The following is a 23,362-nucleotide window of genomic DNA, read 5'->3' as shown; positions in this document are numbered from 1 at the left end:
CTACCCTATATCGAGCCAATTACCCTCCCCCTCTTCAGATCTATAAGAGATCTCCTGCAAAAATGGAAGGTCCACCATATCTCCCTTCTGGGGAGGGTGGCCTCTGTTAAAATGACCATCCTGGCCAAGCTCCTTTTTATCTCTTCCAAACACTTCCCATCCCAATACCACATGCGTAATTGCAGAAACTTCAGGCAGATTTAATGTTTGTTTGGAATTATAAAAGGCATAGAATATCACACTCGGTCCTCACAGTGGCGCGTTCGGAGGGCGGGTTGTCATTTCCAAACCTACATAAATACTACCAAGCTACTCAATTGCGGGCCCTGGCCTCCTGGTTTCCCCAACGTTCTTACAACAGATGGACAGAAATTGAAAAAATATGGATGGCACCCGCTAGGGCTGCTGAAATCAATCGCCGAATCGATGCATCGGCATCCGACCTTCCACGATGCGGCATCGATGCTATAGCTTTAAGGCATCGATTGAGGATGACGTCATCCTCGCGCCGCGTTATGCCCCGCCTCCGCGACCGAAGGGAGCCGAAAGCCGCCGAAGAGCCGCGGAAGTAAGCCGCGCCGGCTTTTCCTTCATGCTGCCTCTGACTTGCGTCATCCCCCTGCTGCCCTGCGAGGAGCGACGCTGTATGCATGTTCGCGGGGACATGGAGCTGCTGCTGCTAAGAGTGGCGGTGGCCAGCTTGTGGAGCACGGAGCTCCGAGGAGGAGAGTGGAGCCGCGGCATGTCAAGCCAGGTAAGGGGGCCGCATGGAGGACACCTCTGCTCTTCCCCCACCTCTACACAGTGAACATGCAAATAGGGCAATAAATCAAAAAATTGTGTGCAGAGCTTTGTGGTGATAATAAATGCACAAAAAAGTCTTACTTATTCAAAGTAATTCCAGTGCTGAGTGTTCTCTGCTGTGCCATTCCTGATTTCTGGTGAATGCTTTGAACACAGCAGAGAACACTCAGCACTGGAATTACTTTGAATAAGTAAGACTTTTTTGTGCATTTATTATCACCGCAAAGCTCTGCACACAATTTTTTGATTTATTGCCCTATTTGCATGTTCACTGTGTAGAGGTGGGGGAAGAAGGATGGGAATTGGTCTGTGGTGACACTGGGCAGGGGAGCGCTATGGTAATCGTATTATATGGGGACAGGTTAGTGGTGAGGGGGGCGGGGTATTATTCATCTTGGATAGGACAGTCTGGCACCTCCCTTACCATGTCCAGCAGGTCTGCAGTCTCTGACAATCTCCTGTACCATGTCTGCAGTCTCTGACCATGTCCTGTACTATTTCTGCAGTCTCTGACCATGTCCTGTACTATTTCTGCAGTCTCTGACCATGTCCTGTACTATTTCTGCAGTCTCTGACCATGTCCTGTACTATTTCTGCAGTCTCTGACCATGTCCTGTACTATTTCTGCAGTCTCTGATCATCTCCTGTACTATTTCTGCAGTCTCTGATCATGTCCTGTACCATGTCTGCAGTCTCTGACCATGTCCTGTACTATTTCTGCAGTCTCTGATCATCTCCTGTACCATGTCTGCAGTCTCTGATCATCTCCTGTATCATGTCTGCAGTCTCTGACCATCTTCTGTAGTCATTTGGGGGCAGTCTGGAGCTCCTCTTTAAGTTGTCTGCACTGTTTACACTTTGCTACATGCAAGGAGTGTTGTCTTTTTTTTAAGAACAGATAAAATTTAAAAAATGGAGTTCTTCTGACTACTTAATTTTTTTGGATGAAAACCGCGCGCAGTAATCGTGATGCATCGTGAATCGTGGACCTGATAATCGTAATAGAATCGTGTGGCCAATGAAGATGCGCACCCCTAGCACCCGCCCACCCAAATAGTATGCTCTGGAATGCAATGGTGGAGGTGGACTCAGCCCAGCTTTTGGGTCCCATGCTCCACCTCAGATCACTCTGGCGTAAACTCTCTTGAGTTCATAAGCTATGTTGAGGGGTCACTCCTCATGTCTTTTCTATATAATCCCAGAATGTCTGCAGGCCTTACACATCAGATGTCTTTCCCGTGGGCGACGAGGAACTTATTCCACTATGGTCACCTGGTACATCCCTGTACGCGTAGATTGCTATCATTTACAGATCTTCAAAAAAAATTTGGATTCTATGGGTACCTGCAGATTAGACATTATGCTCAATCATTTGCTCCGAACTTACAATTCTCGGCTCCTACTCCATTTGAGTGTTTGATATTGGAAGGTGCGGCAAGACGAGGGTTAATCTCAGACATTTAGGCTCCATTCACACTAGCGCGTTTTTTGATGCATTTTGCATTTTGCAGAAATGCATGGGAATTTTTTAACATGGGTTCCTATGGAACATGTTCACATCAATGCTTTTTTGTATCTCTGCGTTTTTGGAAAGGGTCGGGGACTTTTTTTCATGCAAAAAGCAGCGTTTTGCATGTAATGGATTTCAATGGACAAGCATCAAAAACGCAAGTGCACCGTTTTTGCAGCGTTTTTGCAGCATTTTTGGTGCGTTTTTGCCTTTTTTTTTTTTTTTTTTTTTTTTTTTTTTTGTAATTTTTTTTTAAGACTGTAAAAAAAAATGAAAAAAAACGCAAAACGCAAATTCGCGGCAAAAACGCCGCAAAAACGCTACAAAAACGCTGCTCAAAAACGTGCCAAGCATGAAAAAAAAACCTCCAAAAACGCTCAAAAGCAACATGCATAGGTGTGAATCGAGCCTTACCGGGTACTAAATTTTCATTGCTTCACAACCCAGGGTAAACATGCATATATGCTCCGATGGGAGAGCATTGGGGGAGGAAATTCCAGAAACTACCTGGCGGACAATCTGGTCTCAGGCAGCTAAGAGTTCCCTTTGTACACTCTCTATAAGGAGAACGCTTATAAAATTCCTTTTTTTTGGTACTTGACGCCAGATGTCCTCCGCGCTATTTACCCCACTAGCTCGGATGGATGTTGGAGGTGTATGAGAGACATAAGGACCTTATACCATATCTATTGGACATGTCCTAAAATAGTCCCCTTCTGGACCGAGACGCAACTACTATTGAACCGTCTGTTGGGCGTGCAGGTACCCATGGATCCGAGGTTGTTTCTTCTTGGAGTGTCTGGGCTACAAATATCCCGACACTCCAGGACATGTCGAAGCAGTTTCCTGGAGTGTCAGGATATGTATAATTGCCCTGCACTGGAAAAGACGAGACCCTCCCACTCAAACAGACCTATACACCAGAATAAAAGATATAGAGCTGATGGGGAAAAAATGACAGCTAGACTACAAGATAGATTGGAGGCACATGATAAGGTCTGGGAAGAGTGGCATAGACGTGAAGACCCGCCCTGAGCCGATGGTAGAGCCTCCCCTTCCTCTCCACTACCCTACCCCTCTTTTCTTCTTTCCTTTTTATGTTCTTTTTTTTTTCCCTCCTCTTCTCCTTAGACTATGTCCAGGTCAAAACTGAGACCTGCTTGTTGACCACTAAGTGTTACCTGGAATTTAATATGAGGCTACTATACTTGGCTGCTCTTCTTTTGATGCTTAATACTTATCAGCAAGGCCACTGGCCAGTTGTAACCAGGGTATTACAGCCTCATTGTCTTTTGTACTTTTCTATGTATATGTTTAATAAAAACTGTTATTTGAAAGAAAGATCCCCTAGAACTACATGGGACAAGGAAGTGACCTACATTTTAAACCGGGTGGGTGCGCCATTCTGTGTGCTGTCGGATTAACCACAAATGAATAATGAAACCATTTAACAGAAATTCCCCCAGTGTGTTTGAATCATTTTATGTAGTTTACACAAAGTCCCGTCTCCCATAGTACTTGGCTATTTCCGGGATATAGAACTGCAATTAAAGATCTCATTTGGAGTGCCACGTCTTTGTAGAATTTGTGTAAGGACACTGTAGCCATACTGGTACACTTACAGAAAGACGTTACATTGGTGAAACAGGACAGAACTAATGCAAATAATACTCACCGGCCATACCTTGGTACAATAAAGGTATGCAGAATACCATCTCTGAAGGCACAACACCTCAAACTTTGAAGCAGATGGGCTACAGCAACAGAAGACCACACCGGGTGCCACTCCTGTCAGCTAAGAACAGAAAACTGAGGCAAGGTTTGCACAGGCTCACCAAAATTGGACAATAGAAGATTGGAAAACGTTGCCTGGTCTGATGAGTCTCGTTTTCAGCTGCGACATTCAGATGGTAGGGTCAGAATTTGGCATAAACTGCATGAAAGTATGGATCCATCCTGCCTTGTATCAACGGTTCAGGCTGGTGGTGGTGGTCTAATGGTGTGGGGGATATATTCTTGGCACACTTTGGGCTCTTTAGTACCAATTGAGCATTGTTTTAAATGTCACAGCCTACCTGGGTATTGTTGGTGACCATGTCTTCCCTTTATGACTACAGTGTACTCATCTTCTGATGTCTCCTCCCAGCAGGATAATGCACCGTGTCACAAAGCTCCAATCATCTCACCACTGGACAATGAGGTCCCTGTACTCCAATGTCCTCCACAGTCACCAGATCTCATCCAATAGAGCAGGGGTCAGCAACCTTTTTCCACTTAGGGGCCAGATTCAATGTATGTGAATGCATGGCGGGCCGCATTCAGCTGCTAATAAATAAAGATAACAGTACAGGTTTAACTCACTTTTAAGATGCCTTCACTAATACTGCCCCCCCCCCCCTATCCTGGCACCCAAGGGTGGCTGGTGCCAGCCAGCATGGTCCGGAGATGGGGTCCCTGTCCCTAATAGGGCCCCCCCCCCCTCATTGCAGTGTCCCACCCCACAAACACACACTGTAGGTAGAACTCTCCTATCTTACACAGGTGCAGAGATCGGCTGGATGGGGGCGGGAATTGCTGAAGTTAACTTTTTCACAACAGGCTGGTGATTTGGTTGCTAGGATCGCCTGGCAACCAATCACCTGGTGTTTTAATGAAAAAGTTAACTTCAGGGTGGACATTCAGCGGTGGCGGGCCAGGTGCGGGCCGTGGTTTGAAGACCCCCCCCCCCCCTGCTTTATGACTTCTCTGGCTCTACTCTATCCCCCCCCTAACCTCTTTATAGAACGATCCTTAAATTGTAGCGGTGGGGTTGCTACATGTTGCAGCATCCACACATTTCACCCTGCTGGTCAGACATCCATTAGACACACTTCCTCAGTTGATGAACAGTCGCTTGCTTTTATTTAGGGGATTGAATAGGGTTGCCACCTGTCTGGGCTTCACCCGGACAGTTCGGGTTTGGAACCAGACTGCCTGAAACCCGGAAATATGACTGGACTATGGCTTCCCAGCAGAGTTGCTGGCAGAAGCCGAGGGTGTCTGTTACTTTCACAGTGCTCAAAGCCAGCACTAACAATTCCCCCCCCCCCCCCCCCCCCAAACACACACAGACGAGAGAGGGCTCAATTTGCACCTCTTCCTCTCACCCCTCTGTGTCTGCCCACACTCCAATCCAATCCCCAGCACTGTGACTCAGAAAAGGAACATGGGAGCCAGAAATTTGAAGTCCAGCAAGCTTAGGAAACTTCTGGATGAGAGGTGCTGACTTCCAAGGTGTGAGTGAGTTCACCATCCATCCCTGTCTGTGATTTCCCCCCCCCCCCCCTTCTCTCTCCTGTCTGAGTACGCCAAGGTAAATCAGGGTTATCAGAGTTCCCCTTTACACCAGAGGCCACAGTTTTCCCCCTTATATCAGAGTCCTCTCCATACATCAGAGTTCTCAGTGTCCCCCCTTTAAACATAAGGGATGCTCTGGGAACCCTGATTTTCATCCCCAGTGGTCTCCCTTAAATCAGAGTCTGCAGAGTCCCCCTTACAGTGAGAGGGAACTCTGCGGATTGAGATGTAAAGGGGGACTCTTGTTTTTAACTTTATTTGATTAGAAATGTTATTTAATAGCAAAATGCATGTATAGCTTTATACTAAAAAAAAAAAAAAAAAATGACTTAAATTTTATTTTTCTTCCTCCTGAGGTCATCTTATATTAACCTGGTCTAAGTTGTTTTTATCCTTTCTTATACAATGTATGATGTCCTCTTTTTGAGTAGTTAGATCCATGCTAAAATTGGTTTAGTTTAACTAAAAGTAGTTTATGTTGGAACTATAACTCATTATTATTTTTATTATTATTATTATTATTATTATTATTATTACAATTTTATGTGATCTTTTCTTTTGCTGCCACCATATGTACTTATGTATACTAATTGTTAAAATTCAATAAACAAACTTGACAAGTAAGAAAAAAAATTGCTGTGTGCCTCCTAAAGGGTTTGGGTTTGACTTGAAGAAAAGGTAGCAACCTTAGGATTGAACTTGGTTGGGGAAAAGGAACATGGGTTGCCCATAGGATGAATAATACTTGGCAGAATAAAAGTAGCTGCGTCTCACTTCTCAGCAGAGTAAAAGTAACTGCGCGTATACTTCAGCGAACAAAAGATGGTTGACTCTAAACTTGACAGTCCTCTCCTCGGCACACTTCCTTCACTGTCCAACTTTAGTCTCATGTCACGCTATTACTAGGCCTCACTCTGAATAAGTCCCAGGTATTCCTTTGTTTGTTGGCCTTTTGTAGGCAGGGGTCTGCAGTACCGCCCCCCCGTGGTAGCAACTGAGTTAGTTCAGAAGAATAAAAGTGAAGGACTACTGATCCCAGCAAGTCCTTTTGCCTGGTTGCAGCGACTTGACACAAAACTCCCTCTGGCTCTACATCCAGCTCCCCTGGCATGTCTTTTCCAGAGCTTTCCACTCACTGACACCTGGCCTGGATCCCTCCTGATTGACTTTACTCCGGACGTGCTGACCAACTGTCTCTGGAGAGTCTGTCTCATGGACACCTCTCCATGACCTTGTAAAGAGAGGCTCCCCCGCCTGAGGTACACGACAGTAACACTCCATCATCCAGTTTACCCAGTCGACAACTCCTCCCCACCAGTAGGATGACCAAGGGTATATGTAGGAGGCCTGCCCCATGCCAATCCTAGTTGGGGATTGGTCAAGGCTCCCACATGCACCCCATGTCACTCCAGCTCTCTGCCCTGCCCCTTTTCCAGAACCTTCTCCCTGGAAAAAGAGGAGGCACCCAAGAGCTGAAGCACATGTCAATCACCTACTGCTATACTAAACCACTCCCCTGCCCCCAGAACAAAAACAAACAGGCCTAGCTCACAGCATAGGCCTGCCTAAAATTTACCTGCACTGGCAGCTTACTCAAAAACCTACACTAGCACCTACCTATCCAGGTAGAAGGTGCTACACCTTGTATCAGCACTTTTTGGAACAACCATTCTCAACCAGTGTTCCATGGAACCATCTGGAGCAGCCTTTCCCCACCTTTTCCAGCACAGAGGAACCCCTGAGAACTTTTCCAGGCTTGGGGAACCCCTGAAAAAAATACTATATACGACTCCTGATACATTTAGTGTTGTATTCAATGGGAAGAATGCTCCTTGCACTTGTGGTCATTGGGAAGAATTGCCCCCTTGCAGATAGCTAAAAAGATCAATGGTGTCAGTGGGGACTTATCTGAGAGGCAGGAATTGCACAAGGAAACCATAGCAACCTCTGGAAGAACCCTAGGGTTTCCTGGAACTCTGGTTGAGAAACTTTGCTCTAAAGGTTGCTAGGGGTTCTTTGCAAGGAGCAATTTCTGCCTCCAGACAAGTTCCCACTGACACAGTAGTCTTTTTAACCATCTGTAAAGGAAGGGGATTCTTCCCACTGACCATCATGCTAATGTGCGTGAGGTGTAGGTACAGTAATTGTTAGAACGGGGTTCCTTGAGACCAAAAAAAGATATAGATCTGTTTAAAAGGCTGGTTTTGGCTGTAAGTAGGTTCCATGCTGGGCAAAGGGACAGTGACTGCCTCTTTCACCTATAATCTTCCTTACCAGTGCTCTCTGCAGGCGACCAGGGTAGGAAGTGGGCTCTAGTGGGTCCCAGGAAGGGATGTTGGGTGGTATTTATGGTGTCTTCCTTTTTCAAAAAATAAAAATAACCCTGTTGAGCAAGGTGCCAGTGACTTAATTGCCAATGTGTCTTTATCCTTCGAACTCTCCTTCCTCCTCTATAGCTGGCTTTTATACCCGACCTTTCCAGGGCAGCCATTTTGCTAGGCCCAAGCACTGTCACATTGCCATGGAAGTGATGTCACCGCTCCCCCATTTTGCCAGTCATTCATTTAGCACAGCTGCATGGGAGCAAGGAGCAACGAGGGAGGGCACCAGCAAGGTGACAGTGTCTTTTAGTATTCTGTATAGTACTAGTACTTCACTGTCTTGTAAAATTAGGAATTGCCTTGTGGATTTTGGTCCTCCCAGTATTATAAGGTGACATTAAAGTGGGCACTCTGCAGCTCAATGAACATAAAAATTCAAAGGTTCTAAGCAACCCGCCCCGTCATTGCATATCTAAATATGGACTAAAGTAGAGAAGGCCCACCGTGCTCAGTTCAGTCTCATCTGTTCAGGTAATTTTAAACATTATAATTGATATACTATATCAAATCTGGGTTTGTTTTTTTTTTTCTCTTCCTCTCTAGGGCTTCATGTGGGACAAGGCGAAGGAGTTTGGTGCCATGCTGGTATTTGCTGAACACCGCTACTATGGGGAATCCATGCCTTATGGTAACCTGTCCTTTAATGTAAGTATTCTTCAGGTTTTTTAGATTTGGGGATTGTAACTATTCTAAAAAAACGAGAGTAAAAGCAGTGCTGTTGGCTATAGCAATGAGGGTACATCTTTCTAAAGAAAGGAGTGATCTAGGATGGGAGGAGTAATGGCTCCACTTTTTTTACCCTAGTATTTAAACATTGGCCCCAGTTGGCTTATAGCCAAAATGTTTCAACATAGGCAATGGCTTCCTCTGTTATATTAAGGTGGAGGATACCCTGTAAAGTGTCCTTGGTTAGATACAGTATTGCTTTCTGAAACCCATAGAAATGATCAAGCCAAATTTTATTTTTTTTTTAAATTCTGATCCAATGTGGATTAACCCAATTTGTAATCCCTTATACTTGTATGGGTACTTGGTGGGTCTGCTTTCCATTGGCTTGCCTTATGTGTGTATAACGTTTCTTTTGGTATGTTGTCATCTTTGCCTTGACGCTGGGCAGCCATCAGAGATTTTAGGGCCCCTTACACAGCTTTAGACCTGGGCCTGACCACCAACATTCCCCAGGGCCCGCCCACTGGTCGTCCGACCGAATCCAACAGCCCCATATAGTCAGCAAAGAGACAGCCCAATCCAACACAGACAGTCACAACACAGGCCCACTTCCAGCAACATTGACATTGTGAATCAATTTACCAAAAATGTGATGATCAATAACTTGTCTCAAGTCCATAGTGAGCAGTCAGGCTGTCTACACACAGCTCAGCTCTTCCGCATGGCTGAGCTACAAATGGTACCCAAACCAGCATCCGGTCTGCAGAAAGAGGCAGTGCAGATAGTATCACTTCGCCTTCCCCTCTCTCAGGCTGCAGCCGGAACTAAGAGCTGCATCGGCTCACTCCGCAGCCACTCTGCTAAAGCAATAGTATACAGAGAGAGCTTCTCCCTCCCTGTCTCTGGCAGAGGTGCTGGTATGCCGTTCTGGTACGTTCTGCCAGAAGAAAAAAGCCCTGGCTGTTACTATACAGTAAGTTACCAACTTGTTGGTTTGAGGGCCCGGGCTCATACCAACGACTTGTACTTGCTACTAAACAGCAGAAACAACTTATTGGTTGGGGCCTGGGCCCCTCGGGATACCCAGGCCCCTCCTACACGTGTATGGGCGCCCCCCCCCGATGGCGGCCCTGTCTTAAAGAGGGGGCCGTACTAACTACAGCAATGTTGCATTTGCTTATGACAAATTTTTCATGCGTTGAATACATTTCTGTACAATGGAGGTGTGCTATTGACATGCATGACTTTTACATCTGGCATTAGTCTTAAAAGTGCTCTTCAGTCTAGTAGTCTGATGAGATGTATAGTGCTTGACCTGAAAATGCTTCCTATTAACCATTTTTAAGAATGACACGCCCTGGGAAAAGTCCATTGCTGGTCAGATTGGGAAACGACTGATAAATATCTCTAGACTCTTGACAAAGACAACTACTGTTATTCAAGTAATGCCATGTCTCTATCTCCCGGAAAAACAATTCCCAAACCACATTCCTCTCCTAAAAAAGTTCACCTGAATACGTTTCTAGTGATCCTTTCCAGCCAGAGCTATGACTGATGTTCTAAGAAAAAAGAAATGGCGCTGATAAAATCTCTTTTTACTGTTCACTGTCTGCTTCCCTTCTAACAGGACCCCATACATCTGAATTATCTGACCTCAGAACAGGCTCTCGCAGACTTTGCTGTTCTTATAAGGTTCATTAAAGAGAGTGCAGACGCCGAGCACAGCCCAGTGATCGCCATTGGGGGGTCTTATGGTGGAATGCTGGCAGCCTGGATGAGAATAAAATATCCACACGTTATAGTGGGGTAAGTGCGGAGCCAAAAAAAAAGGGGATGGGGTGTTAAATGTGTTTTTGTAATGTCCTTTTGGTGCCCTTGACTTCTTTCCAGCTTTGTATACTAGGGATGATTTTTGGGTTTGGGTCAACCTTGAGTTTTGACCCAAACTCAAGCAGTTCATTGTTAACCAACAAGCTCAATGGCCAAATTTGGCCAGTGCTTCCACCTAAACCTCTGACTTCTCCTGCTGTAAGTCATTCATTTTGCAGCAATCTTTTGGATGTTTATTTTTCACTATGTATTTTTGCGGAAGAAAAAATTGATCTGTTCAGAAATGTATTGAAATAAAGTTCTATACATGAAGTGCATCTTGACTGCTGTCAGGTTAATTCCCAGGACCGCATGTTTGTGACCACGTCAAAGGTAAGGGGTCTAGTATAGATTTTGGGGTGGGCTACAGATTTTTTTTTTTTTTTGCCATTTTCTTCATTTTAGTACCTAGTTTCGTTTCTGACCTAGGCCAAAAATCTTAGGGTTGTCAGCATGCCTGAGCTAAGGGCATATGGAGTGCAGGAAGTAAATGCTGCATGAATCATCTGCCTTTACTCAAGATGCTTGTGGCTATAAACACTAGGGGGTGTTTTTTCAAAGTAAAGACATGGATGGATGGGGGGGTTTGCTTTGAATATTAAAGAGGAGCACCTTCCCATCCCCCCCCCCCCCCCTCCGAATAACTTCCCCTCTTGGATGGAGCTCTGTTTAAGTTTTCAGTTTGTGGTGGTTGGATACAGTTAAGTTCTTCTTTGAGAAATGGACACTCACTAGTCCATGGAGTCCAACAATGTCTGCCTGGGGGGGGGGGGGGGGGGCGCGCATTCTTTACTGGGCTTCGGCTCTCTGGCATCTGACTGTCACTTCCAGAGGTCTCGCAGCCGACTCTCCACTACTCATACACAGACACAAAAGCACTGTGGGGACGGGTCCAGCAGCCTCCTGAAATGTGTAAGGTGTTCCAGGAGGTTGCAGGCACGGGGAAGAGAAGAGAGGAAGGAGGATGTCTGGCACTTTCATTTTTTAGCGAAGGACAGCTTTAAAGTTGAACGTTAGTCAGAAAATTAGAACCACTAGAGGCCGATCTGCTGACAGCCTAAAGAATAACTCGAGGGCTTTGGGCTTCAGCAAAATGGCAGTATCTAGCAAGAGGAAACCGGAGCAATACTGGAGGTAATTTTACAGCACACACTAATGTGGAATTTATGTTCCTTGCCAAAGAACATTTATTTATTTTATTTATTTATCAAGTTGTTTTAAAGTGGTTGTAAAGCCTAAACCTTCTTTTTTACCTTCATGCAAGGAATGAATGAAGGCAAAAAAATGTTTAGGTGTCCGCAACACACACACACACACACACACACACACACACACACACACACACACACACACACACACACACACACACACACACACACACCATCCCCCCCTCCTCTTGCTTACCTAAGCCCTCATTCGATCAGCGCCATGCACGTCTGCAGCTCTTCTCTTCCCTCACTTCTGGGTCTCGCTGGGTCACCGGTAGCCATTGGCTCCCAGTGCTGTCAATCAAATCCAGTGATGAGGGAGCGGGGGGCGGGGCCGAGTCCTGCTGTCTGTGTCAATGGAGGCAGCAGTGGGGCTCAGGTGCGAGCATGCATGAGTGCCCCCCATGGGAAACCGCTTCCCATGGGGAGCACTGGACAGAGGGGAGGTGCCAGGAATTCTGGCAGGGCACCCGAAAAGAGGAAGTTCATGGCCGTTCTGTGCAATGGAATTGCACAGAGCAGGTATGTGTGTGTGTGTGTGTGTTACCTTTTACAATAAGCGTAACGTTCCACTTTAACAGACACACCATCAACCTTGCAGTTCAATAAAGCCTCAGGAAATAAATACTAGCTGGAGAACAATTTTCATCCCCATGTTAAATTTGCATTGAAAAAATTTTAGCTGGAAAGTTTTGTAAAAAAAAATAAAATTAAAAAAAAAAAATTGTTTAGGTTAAATATAAAATGAGTTTCATACCTGAAAGTGTTTTTATGAGCATTTTCACCCCAAAAATAGAAGAAAAAACAAAAAACAACTTTTAATACAATACTGTTCTTCCAGCAGTCCTGTCTCTACAAATACCTCTGTATCCTGCCTGTCTTAACATGGGCTGTGCTCTGGGTTCCGCATCTGTCAGGATGGGCCACTTAGGAAGGAAGCCAGGCTACAAGCTGTCATATAATTTCTCTTTTTTTCCATTTTACAAACTTCATTTTGCTCAAGGTTTCATTTCCTCTGTGGGGGGTGTGGGGTGTTTTTTTTTTTTTTTTTTTTTTTTTTTTTTAGGAATTGTGAGCAGACTTGTTCTGCTGATGGCTTTTAAAATGTAGAACAACAAATTAGAAATATGGAAATTGCAGCCTAGAACAGTTTAAATATTGCAGGTGTAGCACCCTTGAGTTTAGGCAGGGAGCTCCTCACAAATTTACTTGCCAGGAGTAGTTATCCTGGATGATTGGTAGAGATCTGTTGATTTCTCCCTAAGTTTGGTCTTGTTGCACCTTTTTTCTCTTCTACTACTTGGTGGTTCTAAATACGAGAAGGGAAACCAAAGGTCAGATTATGGGTATATGGGGTATCTCGGTCAATGGGCAGGGGTTTTTCTTGAATCCCTTGTCTGCTGGGAGAGCCTATATATTCGGGTGGAGTCAGGTAATCTATGTTCTGTGCCACCTGGACGGCAGTCTGGGTGGACGTGTGTTGTACTGCCCGGGCTGCTAGGCTGGAGATTGGGCCTATCCCAGGCACATGTGGCTGCTAGATTGTCTGAGGGCCTATCCAGAAGCAAGAGAGCAGCGCAGGGTTGGGATTTCAGTCCAACCAGAAGTGATAGTTCTGCCGGCTGGAGAACCTGTCATGGTCGGAGGTAGAGGGGAAGCTGTCGCCAGTAAGGGACCATCCACCTTTTTACCAGAGAAAAACCGAGAAGAAGCGCCTCCAGGTCAGAATCAGTTTAAAAGCTTTATTACAAAGAACGAGTTTACCTTTTTACCAGAGACCACAGTGAGTAACTGAAGGAAGTATGAGAGCAGTATTCGCACCAAACGGGGACGATGAAGAATCGGGAAACTTCAGTGGGTATCAAGCCAGGGACCCAGCCAGCGGAGGTGACACTTGCAGAGCAGCCTTGTGTGTCAAGCCAGGGACCGAGCAGGCCGGCGTGGGAGAAGCTTGACAGGTATCTGGAGTGCCAAGCTAGGGACCCAGCAGAGAAGCGGGGGTGACTCTTGAGGAAGATGCCACCGTGAAGATTGGAGGAGCTCAAGGGATTCAGTGGCAGTGAATCGTCTAGTCTAGTGAGAGAGAGAGACTGGGAGCTCAGTGTATTGAAGAACTACAAGTAGTGATCGTAGTGAAAGTGAAGGAACTGTTGAGCCTTGTGTTTGGAACTATTAAAGACTGTTGCCATAAGAGACAGCATTCCTACACATGCAGATGTGGCTTCTTGCTGGATGCCTTTCCCTGTATGGCTGTCCTGTTGAAGTCTCGGAGTCTGCCAATTAATATTGCAACTACCTAAGGGTGTCCTGGCTCTAACCCCCCCCCCCAAAAAAAAAAAAAAAAATAAGGTTTGTTAAGAGAAATAAACTTTCTTTTGCATCCAAGAAGTGTCTGGTGCCCAATAACTTGACTACTCTGCACCCACCATGCTGCACAATCCACTACATACAGAAGGATGTCAGCCATCCCTGGTCCTGGAGGTTCTCATTAGATCAAAGGAGGCCTGGGACCTTGCTACACAGGAAAACAAGAGGACTTGTACTCCAGTGATTGCAAATGCAAAAAAAACAAACAAACCTGTTTTAATACATGGAAAATTCACTGAGCAGGTCTGAACCTCTTCTTCTGGGGGCCCCCACTGGCGCTTCTAGTTCCTTCTCTGGTGCGTGTAGGCTTGCTCCCAAGCTGTTCTGCCTGCATCTATAGACACAGACATTGTGGCTTGCCCCCCCCCCCCCCCCCAATCACCAGCTTTGATTGACAGCAGTAGCAGCCAATTGTCTCAACAAAGCCGGTGGGACCAGAAAATGAGGGGAGAGAAGCGCTGCAGACGTGCACAGTGCTTGATGGAATGAGGGGCTCAGTTAAGTAAAAGGGGATGGGGGGGTACTGATACCTATTGCAAGGAATGCATTGGGGTCAAAACGTTTGTTTTAGGCCTTATAACCAGTTTAACGCGACCTGCGTTTTTGAGATGTCAAACTTTTTTTTTTTTTTCTTTTTTCTTTTTTTTGACACAAGCAGCAGTGCGGTGCGGGGAAAAACACCCAGATCACGGCATTTCTTGCACCGCATTGGTGTGAACCTAGCCTAGAGGAAGGTTGTGTATATGCAGAGGTGGGGTCTGGAATTAAAGCAAACCTGTCCTTCTTGTGCTTGAATCTTTTGACGTTCTCCACCCCCCCCCCCCCTTTTCAAAGCATAACTAAAGCTGAAGCTAATTGGTTACAATGCACAGTTGCCACGCGCCTCCTGCCAAGGTATACCTGTCTATGCTGCCTCCCTGTATTGGGAAGGTGCAATTTACCTAGCTTGAGGAGATGGGCTCTTGTGGCAATGGGGATGATTTACTGAAAACAAATAAGACTGTTCACTTGGAATGAGCAGTTGCACTTTTTTTTTCACTTTGCCCCAGAGCTTAGTAAATAGATGGAAGCTCTGCCGATTTCCATCTTCCAATCATGTGGAAGCAAAAATTTGGTGTGTGGGTTTTTTTTTTTTTTTCTTACACGTGAATGGGTATTCTTTGTAAAGTGAAGCTTCACATTCACCAAGCTCTGGGACAAATTCCATTGCAAAGTGCAACACTGTTTTTTGCGTTTAGTAAATTAAACCCAATGTGTCTCATTAAAGCTGAGAGAGAGTTGCTTTTGCTGTTATCCTGAGTATATAGACAGAAGGAACCTACAGAAAAAAAAATTATATATAAGGGGGGTGTTGGGTGCTTGGGTTTTGCCCTATATTTTTCACTGAAATCTCTTCTTTCTGTAACCACTTGGTGTCCTCCCCAAAGCAGTTTTTTACTGCAACAGGATGGCAGCTGTGCACCAGATCACACACATACAGTTGTGCTCATAAGTTTACATACCCTGGCAGAATTTATGATTTCTTGGCCATTTTTCAGATAATAAATATATATATATATATATAACACAAAAACATTTTGACTTTGTGCCAGAAGGTTTGAGGCTTGTCTCTGTGCTGTTCTGTGTATTGTAAGCAGGATACTTTGTGGCATTTGTATAGTAATGGCTTTCTTCTGGCGGCTCAACCATGCAGCCCATCTTTCTTCAAGTGCCTCCTTATTGTGCACCTTGAAACAGCCACACCACATGTTTTCAGAGAGTCCTGTATTTCACCTGAAGTTATTTGTGGGTTTTCTTTGCATCCCGAACAATTTTCCTGGCAGTTGTGGCTGAAATTTTTAGTTGGTCTACCTGACCGTGGTTTGGTTTCAACAGAACCCATCATTTTCCACTTCTTGATTAGAGTTTGAACACTGCTGATTGGCATTCTCAATTCCTTGGATATCTTTTTTTTTTTTTATATCCCTTTCTTGTTTTTATACAGTTCATCTACCTTTTCCCACAGTTCCTTTGACAATTCTTTTGCTTTCTCCATGACTCAGAATCCAGAAAGGTCAGTGCAGCATTAGATGAAAGATGCAAGGGTCTGTCAGGAGTCCAGAAACTCATTGACCTATACTTGCGTGTATTTTTCCAGGCCCAAATCACCAGGGTATGTAAACTTTTGATCAGGGTCATTTGGGTAGTTTCTGTTGCCATTATGATTTTAAAAAGAGTAAACACAGTTTATTGATAATAAATGGCTTCAGCCAAACGCTAACCATGAGTGAAAAATGTTTTTGTGTTATCATTCATATTCTCTGGAAAAATGGCCAAGAAATCCTAAATTCTGCCAGGGTATGTAAACTTATGAGCACAACTGTATGTGATCTAGCTCTTCTGGGTAGCGGGCGTGAATGTGCGCCACCGGCAGCCTGCTCGATCAGCGGATACCACAAACTCTGTCCGCCAGCCGATCATTCAGTACAGAGGCAGACTGCCGTTTGGTCAGTAAGGAAGGCATTGATCCTGTGTTCCTGCAAATTAGGGAGAAGGATCCATTTCTTCCCCCTAGTAAAAGCACCCCCCGCACACTGCACAAAAATACTGGCTAGGCACACAGTTAACCCTTTGATTGCCCCTGATGTTAACCCCTTCCCAGCCAGTGTCATTAGTACAGTGACTGTGCATATTTTTAGCACTGATCACTGTATTGGTGTGACTGGTCCCTTGAGAGAAAAAAAAAAAAAGTTGGTGGTCGATTTTGTCTGCTACAATATCGCTGTCCCGCTAGAAGTCGCTGATTGCTGCTATTGCTAGTAAAAGTAAAAAAAAAAAAAAATCCATAGAAAATCCCATATTTTGTAGATATAACTTTTGTGCAAACCAATCCAATATATGCTGTGTGTGTGTTTTTTTTTTTTTATTCTGGATCTATTTTTTTATTATTAATAATAATATAATAATAATATTTTTTTTCAAAATTGTCTTTTTATAGTGCAAAAAATAAATGCGGAGGTGATCAAATCCCACCAAAAGAAAGCTCTATTCGTGGGGGAAAAAAGGACATAGATTTTATTTGGGTACAGTGTCGCACGCCCATGCAATTGTCAGTTAAAATAACGCAGTGCCATATCGCAAAAAATGGCCTGGTCATAAAGGGGAGGGGGTAAATCTTCTGGAGATGAAGTGGTTAAACTGAAAACTTAAAGTGGCATTTCACCCAAATGGGGAAGTTCCGCTTTTCTTACCCACCCCCCCCATCATCCTCCATCATATTTGGAATGTGTGTAAATTTTATACATTTTTTTTAATTGTTGGGGGGGGGGGGGGGGCTACCTAGTTTTGACAGGTACCCGCTCCTCACTTCCTCTCCAAGCGCCTAGGCGTTCGGAGAAAGTTTTTCACCACCCTGCCCCCCTACAACCTCTTGGGATACACCACAGGTCCCAGGAGGCTGCAGGACCAATCAGATAGTGGCAGTGCGACTCGTACATGCGCAAGGTCGCACTGCTGCTTCCCACAGTAAACATGCCAGTGCCAGGGACCCGAAGACCAACAAAGAGGTGGCCTGGGTAAGGACAGCACTGGATCCCTGGACATATCAATGTCCTTTTTTATTAAAAGTTCAGTGCTGGCAACTTCTATCCGCTGGAGACCTAATCACCCAAAACATGTCCTTCCACTTCCAGGGCTCTGGCTGCTTCGGCTCCAATCTGGCAGTTTGAGGATTTGGTTCCTTGTAATCTATTTTACCAAATTGTGACGAATGATTTTAAGAAGAGTGGATCTGGGTGTGCAGAAAGTGTATCAAAGTCTTGGGCTGCCATAAACCGTATGGCAGAGACGGGTAAGTGTCTCTGGCATCATTTTGTACAGATGTCGGGAATGACCTTTCTTTGGAGGACCTGTTAATTTGTTCTTCTTCCTCCTTCCATTATTACAGATGATGGCATCCGATGGATGTCCAGCACGTTTCACATGTGCTCTCCGCTCAAATGCAAAGAGGATGTTGCAATGATGAAAAGCTGGCTGTCTGATATTTGGATAAACCTGGCCATGGTAGACTATCCATACCCCGCCAGTTTCCTGGAGCCATTGCCGGCCTGGCCAATTAAGGTAATCTATGAAAAATGAGATTATCTTTTTAAAAGAAGCTGTCCTGAAACAAATCCCTCCTGTGTGAAAGTCTTTTGCTAGAATCGCTATCAAAACTGCTCCAAGCTGGTCTGAGAAAAGCAAAGAGATATATATATATATATATATATATATATATATATATATATATATATATATATATATATATATATATATATATATATATATATATATATATATATATATACTGGGTTCTTGACGCAGCACTTTTTGGCCACAGGCTGACTCTGAGGAATAACTAGAACCATCAGAGCCCCGGTACAAGAAACCATGAAGGGGGGGGCCCCCTAACCCTCAGATGGGGCCCTTCACTTTGAGTCCAGTGGTGGAGATATCAGGGATCTAAACAGTCCTCTGATGTTCCACCATTGAGACGGTGAGGGAGATACAAACTCCCACTACCGTAGGACAGCTGGACACGTTTCCTCTAACTTTCTCCTGGCACTCTACAGGGAGCGTCTCCAGACCCAAACCGACTCCAGGGCTATGCTTTGCAAAATAGGTGCTCCAGCTAGGACCTCAATGTCTTCTAGATGTCACCTCCACTAATCATGCCCCAGGGGCAGAGCCCCTGCATGGGGGTCTCCTCCAGCAGCACTGGATACAGGACCTCTCTCCCCTGCCTCAGGCCATTTATGGGCTCCCCAGCCACCTACAGGGCACACCTCCCCAGGAAATGGCTGGATTCTCCATACATACTCAGGCTGCCCACTCTGTTCTTCCTCCCGCTATGGTACTAGAATCCTCTAGATACAGGAGGAAGTAATAAGAGCAGCAGCCTGTGAGACACTGAGCAGGCCAGAACAGTCAGCTCCTGCTCCACTGATTAGAGGAGCTAGACCAAATTTACCAAACAACCTGCACTAATCTAGGAGGATACTACACCTGTCAGTGGTTACCAGTGCATATCCCCATCTGAGAATTGTGGTGGGTAGTTGTCCATAGTCTAAAAACCAACAAAACTGGATCTATCACTTAAGCAGGCCATAGATTATGTAATTTGCTGTCCTTCCACCATGGATAGATCGACAGGTGCCCATACATTTTTTTTTTTTTTTACCCTGTGAGTGTCTGAGCTCCTCTTGCAATGTAAATGTGTGTGAGCCACCACATCCGACCATCACCGGCCATATACCTGTCTTAGCACTTTGAAATGTCCAACTTCTAACCTCTTCACTGTCTTCCTGTAGGAAGTCTGTAAGCACTTGAAGAACCCCAACCTTGACGACAAGGGACTGCTGCAAAATGTTTTTCAGGCACTGAATGTGTATTTTAATTACACCGGGGGGACGCCTTGCCTCAACACCTCTCAGACCGCTGTGGGCAGCCTCAGTGATCTTGGCTGGAATTACCAGGTAATGCCACAGAAATTGTTGCAACACATGTCACTGAATGATATCTTATCTATCTTATCTATCTTATCTATCTTATCTATTGAACCATGCTAAGCTGGAAAACGATAGGCTTTAAAAGAGCTGTATATGGCCAAAGCTCTTGTGGGTCACAGGAGTGCTCTTACTTGTACACTCCCGTGACCCAAAATCAGCCAACAGCAGGCTAAAGCTCGCTCCAGACTCTGGAGTGATCCCGACAATATTGGCTGATCGACAGCTGGCTCAGCCTCCCAGCATGCCATGAAGAGCCTGAAGTTGCTGCTCCCACCCCCTCCCGCAGGCTGGTGCTCCAGTGAGCACTGGAGGGGCAGAGAGCAAACCTGGGAACTGAGTGATCAGCGCTCATGTGATTGCTCAATACTCAGGCTTCGAGCCAGCAGGAGACAGCTGCAGTATCGGCCTGCAGGTACAGTATGTGATTTTTGCACAGCCGGGCCGCCCTGCTGCAGTAAATGTACATGGGGCAGTCCGGAAGCAGTTAATGCTCGCCAAATATCTCAACTTCAGCTTTTATAAAACTATTGCTAAAACCAGAACAGAAAGCTGCTGTTCTATCAGAATGCCACTACCCATCAGAAAATGCAACGGAAGTGACGCGGTGAGCAAAATTGCCTATTGCGCATGCGCTATGCGTGGCCGCCAAGCATTTTCAGTAGGTTTCCTAATGTGGCAGAAGGTGGCAGTGAACCTCTTACACCCAGGCACGTCTTTAATTTCACACTTATTTTAGCAGTTAACTCACCTTTTATATACTGAAATGGACTATTTTACTGCAACCAAGGTGAAATAATCTATTTCCATATGTAATAGGTTTGCCGTTGCGGGGTGTACCAAGATGGCCGTCGCCACCTTCTGCCTGCTTGCCTGGGTGTAAGAAGTCTGCTGCTGGTTTTGTGTTCTGTCAGATTAGGAAACCTGTTGGAACGCATAGCGGCTATGTTGGGCCGCACAGCGCATGCGCAGTAAGCATTTTTTTTTTTTTTTTTGCTCAGAACGGCACTTCTGTTACATTTTCTGATGGGTAGCAGTATTCTGACTGGACACCGCTACCATTGTGTGCTGTCCTCCCCTGGTTCACCCTCTTCTGAACTGGATGTAAAGTAGACCAGTGCTGTTCAACCCAACGTATATCTCCTATAGCGTGTCTCAATCCAGAGCACTAAGTGTCATTTCTGTCTGCTGCCTCTTTCTCTATCTGTAGAAGTCACCTCTGACAAGTTTTCTTGACACCAAGAAAAAAAAGGGGCGGCCTCAGCTCCGAGAGAGAGGGTATGGGTATATGCAAGGGTATACAACCACTTTAAGGGGCCTTCATTGTAACCTCCTTGGGAAAGCTCATGAGTAGGGATGAGCCGAACACCCCCCGGTTCGGTTCGCACCAGAACCCGCGAACGGACCGAAAGTTCGCACGAACGTTAGAACCCCATTGACGTCTATGGGACTCGAACGTTCGAAATCAAAAGTGCTCATTTTAAAGGCTAATTTGCATGGTATTGTCCTAAAAAGGGTTTGGGGACCCGGGTCCTACCCCAGGGGACATGTATCAATGCAAAAAAAACTTTTAAAAACGGACGTTTTTTCGGGAGCAGTGATTTTAATGATGCTTAAAGTAAAAAAAAAAAAAGTGAAATATTCCTTTAAATATCGTACCTGGGGGGTGTCTATAGTATGCCTGTAAAGTGACGCGTGTTTCCCATGTTTAGAACAGTCCCTGCACCAAATGTCATTTTTAAAGGAAAAAATCTCATTTAAAACTGCTTGCGGGTTTAATGTCATGTCGGGTCATGGCAATATGGATGAAAATCAGTGAGACAAACGGCATGGGTACCCCCCAGTCCATTACCAGGCCCTTTGGGTCTTGTATGGATATTAAGGGGAACCCCGCACCCAAATTAAAATAAGGAAAGGTGTGGGGCCACCAGGCCCTATATACTCTGAACAGCAGTATACAGGCGGTGCAAACAAGACAGGGACTGTAGGTTTGTTGTTAAGTAGAATCTGTTTGTAATTTTGAACATTTTTAACGTGTTTAGCTCCAGCCAAAAAATCTTTTCTAAGCTTTTTGGAAAATATAGGGAAGGGTTATCACCCCTGTGACATTTGTTTTGCTGTCTTTCCTCCTCTTCAGAAGATTTCACCTCACTTTTTTGTCCCAATGAAAAATGTTTTTTGAAAATTTGGGTTTTTTTGTGGAACAAGGATTGGAAAGCATCAGTGGAAAGGAGAAATTGTTTTCCCATATTAACTCTTACAGGAGAGAATTTCCCTTCCTAGGGGTAGATTTCATCTCTTCCTGTTGTCTCCTTCCGTTTGCAAGTAGGAGTCGTTTGTAAGTTAGATGTTTGAAAGTAGGGGCCTGCCCTATATACTCAGCAGAAATTTGGGCCTTAGGTGTTGCTGTGGCCACAACACTGTAAGCCCTCACAGGGCCCTGCTGTGAAATATTAGATCAAGAATTGTAATTACATGCCCCTGTTGAACAGGAGCTGAAAAATTAGGCCTTAGGCACTGGTGCTGGTGCCACAACACTGCAACCCCTCACAGACACTCTAGTTGGAACGCAGGAACGAGCCCTGCTGCAAAGTATTGCTTCAAAAATTGTAATTACACGCCCCTGTTAGACAGGGGCAGAAAAATTGGGCCTTAGGCACTGGTGCTGGTGCCACAACACTGCAACCCCTCACAGACACTCTAGTTGGAACGCAGGAACGAGCCCTGCTGCAAAGTATTACATCAAAAATTGTAATTACACGCCCCTGTTAAACAGGGGCTGAAAAATTGTGCCTTAGGCACTGGTGGTGGCGCCCAGAACCAAAAATGTTCTTACAAGCTATCAGCGTGATGATTGAGGAGGAAGAGGATAATTACTCAGGGATAGTCACTCAGCATCAGCATAGGCAGTCTTTGAAGGGATCTGAGATTTCAAAAAAAATTATTCGGTTACATCAGCATCAGGTGCTTGGTAGCTGGTGGTGATCCAAGACTCATTCATTTTTATGAAGGTCAGCCGATCGACCGAGTCGGTGGACAGACGCACCCTGTGATCAGTTACCACGCCTCCAGCAGCACTGAATGTGCGTTCCGAAAGAACGCTGGATGCAGGACAGGCCAGTAGCTCAATTGCATACTGTGCAAGCTCTGGCCAGTGATCCATCCTCAAGACCCAGTAACCCAGAGGATTTTCGGTGGGAAAGGTGTCCAAGTCTGATCTTGCCCCTAGGTATTCCTGCACCATGTAAAACAGACGCTGGCGATGGTTGCTGGAACCGATCATACCTTGGGGCTGCGGACCAAAAAATTGTCTGAACGCATCGGTCAGACGGCCACCTTCTCCACCGCTCCTTCTTTGACTGACCGAAGCCTCAGCAACACGTTGTCCAGAAACAGGAGTTTGTAACCTCCCAGTCTCTGGGAACGCGTTGCACAGACCTTTCTGCAAGGCCTCCCGAAGATGTTTCATCCTCTGCTCCCTCTGCGATGGCAAGATAAGGTCCGCAACCTTACCCTTGTAACGTGGATCAAGGAGGGTTGCCAGCCAGTATTGGTCCTTCTCCTTGATACCACGAATACGAGGATCCTTACGCAGGCTTTGCAGGATCAGGGAGGCCATGCAGCGTAGGTTTGCTGAGGCATTCGGTCCGGAGTCCTCTGGGTCACTAAGAACGACATGGTCCGCAGCCACCTCCT

The 23,362-nt window shown here is 45.4% G+C and overlaps 1 protein-coding gene across 1 annotated transcript in view; it reads left to right on the top strand.

Annotated features, from left to right (window-relative positions):
- PRCP (prolylcarboxypeptidase) overlaps window positions 1–23,362 on the top strand; it is a 74,715-nt gene that overhangs the window by 27,808 nt on the left and 23,545 nt on the right. Inside the window, exons 3-7 of the mRNA XM_073612822.1 lie at window positions 8,575–8,676; window positions 10,328–10,506; window positions 17,816–17,973; window positions 18,070–18,242; window positions 19,472–19,636. Coding sequence (XP_073468923.1) covers window positions 8,575–8,676; window positions 10,328–10,506; window positions 17,816–17,973; window positions 18,070–18,242; window positions 19,472–19,636 — 777 coding nt within the window. The remainder of the gene's footprint in view (window positions 1–8,574; window positions 8,677–10,327; window positions 10,507–17,815; window positions 17,974–18,069; window positions 18,243–19,471; window positions 19,637–23,362) is intronic.

Source organism: Aquarana catesbeiana, linkage group LG02, assembly GCF_042186555.1.
Source record: "Aquarana catesbeiana isolate 2022-GZ linkage group LG02, ASM4218655v1, whole genome shotgun sequence".
Classification (NCBI taxonomy): Eukaryota; Metazoa; Chordata; class Amphibia; order Anura; family Ranidae; genus Aquarana; species Aquarana catesbeiana.
Note: the sequence above shows the minus strand (reverse complement) of the source record. Positions and strands in the feature narration are given on the sequence as shown.